The sequence below is a fragment of the Abrus precatorius genome, unplaced genomic scaffold (genome assembly GCF_003935025.1).
Source record: "Abrus precatorius isolate BTA unplaced genomic scaffold, Abrus_2018 Scaffold2, whole genome shotgun sequence".
Classification (NCBI taxonomy): domain Eukaryota; kingdom Viridiplantae; phylum Streptophyta; class Magnoliopsida; order Fabales; family Fabaceae; genus Abrus; species Abrus precatorius.
Genome location: NW_020874362.1, coordinates 5,204,762 through 5,208,113, shown reverse-complemented (window position 1 = coordinate 5,208,113; position 3,352 = coordinate 5,204,762). Strand labels below are relative to the sequence as shown.

General features: G+C 33.1%; 1 protein-coding gene across 1 annotated transcript; it reads right to left on the bottom strand.

The window, feature by feature from the left end:
* Positions 1–639: 639 nt before the first annotated feature.
* LOC113858023 (probable polyol transporter 3) lies at positions 640–2,601 on the bottom strand. Its single transcript, XM_027490424.1, has 2 exons — positions 2,502–2,601; positions 640–2,003 (listed from the first exon to the last, which is right to left on the bottom strand). The coding sequence occupies exons 1-2, from the start codon at positions 2,599–2,601 to the stop codon at positions 640–642; spliced, it is 1,464 nt and encodes a 487-aa protein (XP_027346225.1).
* Positions 2,602–3,352: the final 751 nt, after the last annotated feature.

Genomic DNA, 3,352 nt, shown 5'->3' with positions numbered 1-3,352 from the left:
TTGGAAGCATTAGCTGAGATTTCATCAGTTATGATTTTAATTTTACATTACATTTCCTAAAGATAACATTAAAAACTAATGTGCATTAGAATTTTATTACTTCAAAACATGTTTATAAGCTAATTATATTTTAAATAATATAAAAATAATAAGTTCTTTTGCTAAATATTTTAATTAGTATATATTTTCAAGAATCAAGTTTTATGCATCTAATAAATATAACCATTAATGATATTGTTAAAATTTAATGACATACTGCTAACGATGATGATGGTATCGGATTTCTCCGAGTCAATCCATATCCACATCCAACCTATTTTTTAAGTGGTGTAATTTATAGAATCTATTTAGTAAATTTTTTTAGAAATGCATAATTAAGAAAGAGTTACTTAAATAATAATAAGTAAAAAAGGGTAACATATGATTATAAAATTTATATAAAAATTAATAAAATATAACTTAAACATTACTTTAATTGAAGATTTTATTAATTAAAAAAAGAAGAAGATGTTATTAGGGGCTGTGTTGAATATTACGGGATTTAGCTCAAAAGGCTCACACCCATTGTTTCCAATGTCCTGTCTCACTACAACAACACACTACGCTTTCTGGCATGGGCCAGTTTCGGTTGCAACATTTCTACCACTGGATTTTTTTGCTGAAAAGCAGCTCCATCTCTTCCAAGGCCACGCCTTTGGTTTCAGGAAGGAAAATGTAGAAGAACACCCAAGCCAGCACCGATATACCAGCAAACATGAAAAAGCTCCCACCTATAGTTATTGCTTTATAGATTGAAATAAAGCTCATGGAAACAGCAGCATTCATTGTCCTATTCACCGCAACTCCTATGCTTGCCCCTTGTGCCCTCAACTTCATAGGGAATATCTCTGAGCTATAGACCCAAGTAACAGGCCCAAGCCCAATATTAAAGAAAGCAACATAAGCATATGTGGCCACAATGCTAAGACTCAAGGCCCACAAAAGCTTCTCATTGGAATGATCAACCATGGTCAAGCTGAAACCCAAAAGTGACAGGCCACAAATCATTCCCCCTGTGCTTATTTGCAAGAGGCGCCTTCTACCAACTTTATCAAGCAAGAACGAGGCTATGATCAAGAAAGTGATCTTTGTAAGACCAACTCCAACGGTTGCAAGTAAGAGCTTATCCTTACTTGTCACACCAGCTTTCTTGAAGATTCTTGGGCTATATAACATCACAGCTTCAATGCCAGTTGCATGCTCAAAGAAGTGAATCCCAACTGCAGCAATCAGCATCCAACGAACTTGAGGTGTAGGCCTCACAAGCAACTCTTTCCAAACCCCTTCACCATTGCGTGACCCTTGAGGGTGCTTCACGTTTGCAATCTCATCATCACAATTCTCATCAAAACCAACAGCAACTTTTATTTCCCTGAAACGAAGTTCAGCCTCTTGGGTGCTATTAGAAACTTGCAATAGGACCTTCTTGGCATTTCCTAGTTGACCTTGCATCACTAACCACCTTGGTGACTCTGGCATTGTTAGAATACCCAAAGCCAAAGCAAGTGAAGGAAATGCTGCAATACCAAGCATCAATCTCCACCCAAGTTTCAATGCCAATTTCCCCAAGAAGTAGTTTGATACATAGCCAAGTAAGATCCCAATGCCAATGCAGAGCTCAGGTAAAGAGGTTAGAAGACCCCTTGATGATGCAGAGGAAATCTCTGCTGAGTAAACAGGTGCTATCATAAGAGCAAAGCCCACACCAACACCACCAACACACCTACCAACCATTAAAATTGCATAGTTTGGGCCATACCCCATGAGAATTGCACCTACCATGAAGAGGACAGAGGCTAAGAATATTGTGTAGCGGCGACCAATGTAATCAGAGGTTCTTCCAGCAGCTAAGGATCCCACCAATGCGCATAGGTTTAAGATTCCTGCTAGAACCTCTTGTTGGGTATCACTGATTCCAATATCATCCTTAATGAATATCATGGCTCCACTCATAACACCGGTGTCTGAAATCATACGTAGAAAGATTGAGTTAAAATACAATTTTTTTCAAGGACACACGCTAATAGATGAATAACTAATAAATATTTATTAAAAATTAAAAAGTATTATTACCTTTAACTTTTAGAATCGAGTTTAAGGACTTAGCAATAAATTTTAATTGAAAGTTATAAAAAAGTGATAAATATTTTTTATAAAATTTATTATTATTAATTACTTAAATTCTTTCTATGAGATTCTATAATTCCTAATAAAAACTTACTGTATATAAATGTTTTTATGTGTACACACGTAAAAAAAGAAAATATATTTACAGGTTGTACATTTATCTAGAGGAGAGGTTATTAGAAAACGACACAATAAAAGTCGTCGATTAAGGAACATATATTTTTACTTTACCAAATGTCGAAACATATGTGCAATCGTGTGTGTGCAGAGATAAAAAAATGGTGGAAAATTTTAAAGTAGACGAGAAACTAATTCAAAAAGAGAAAAAGTATTACCATAACCAGATATGATGGACACCATTGAAGCAACTATAGCACAAGCAAAGGCATATTTGTTGAACATAGTCTTCTGGTCTTCTTTGCCACCCTGCTCCATTATAATAATGATGTATTAAGGCGTCTTTCGCTTCCTCTCTGGCTACAAAATTTCTCTACGAGTAAAAGAGTAAGACTCCTCAACGTGATTTCTTCTCTTGTGTCTTGATTCAGCTATAGGATATATAACTTGAGGCTAGCTAGCTGCACCCATTTCCTTGATTCCAAGCTTGTTTATATAGGAGCCGAGGCCTTAACATTATTGTGTGAACAAGGAATCGTTGCTCTGATATGGTTCCCACTGACTGTGGACTAGTCAAAGATACTTGCTCGTTGCTGTTATACTCAATACTCCTTCCTGCTCATTTATAGGCAAGGAAATAAAGTATTTTCTTTGTTTTAATTATAAGATCTGCCCATTTTATAGGAAACTAAATAAAGTATTTTTTTTATTTTAATTATAAGATACACAAAATAAATTTAAAATGTATTAGTTATTAAATTACTTTTATATACTTTTTTTTATTAGCGTTATTAAATATAGAAGTTATTAATTATATTATTTAATATCGTAAATATTTTTAGAATAAAATTTATATTTATAAAAAATATAATTAATTTAATTATTTTTTAATCTTAGTAATATAGTCTTTTATTTCTTATAAAAAAATTAAAACAGTATGATATGATACAAGACATAAAAATAAAAAGACTAAAAAATCTAACATAAAAAAAATTTATACATCAATTTAATCATACACATGTTCTATCACTAATCAAAGAGAAATTAAGATTAAAATTATATACTGACG

Coding starts and splice junctions, on each gene's coding strand:
- LOC113858023 (XM_027490424.1), bottom strand. CDS start 2,601: ATGGAGCAGGGTGGCAAAGAAGACCAGAAGACTATGTTCAACAAATAT. Junction 2,004..2,501: donor GTCCATCATATCTGGTTATG/GTAATACTTTTT, acceptor GTATGATTTCAG/ACACCGGTGTTATGAGTGGA.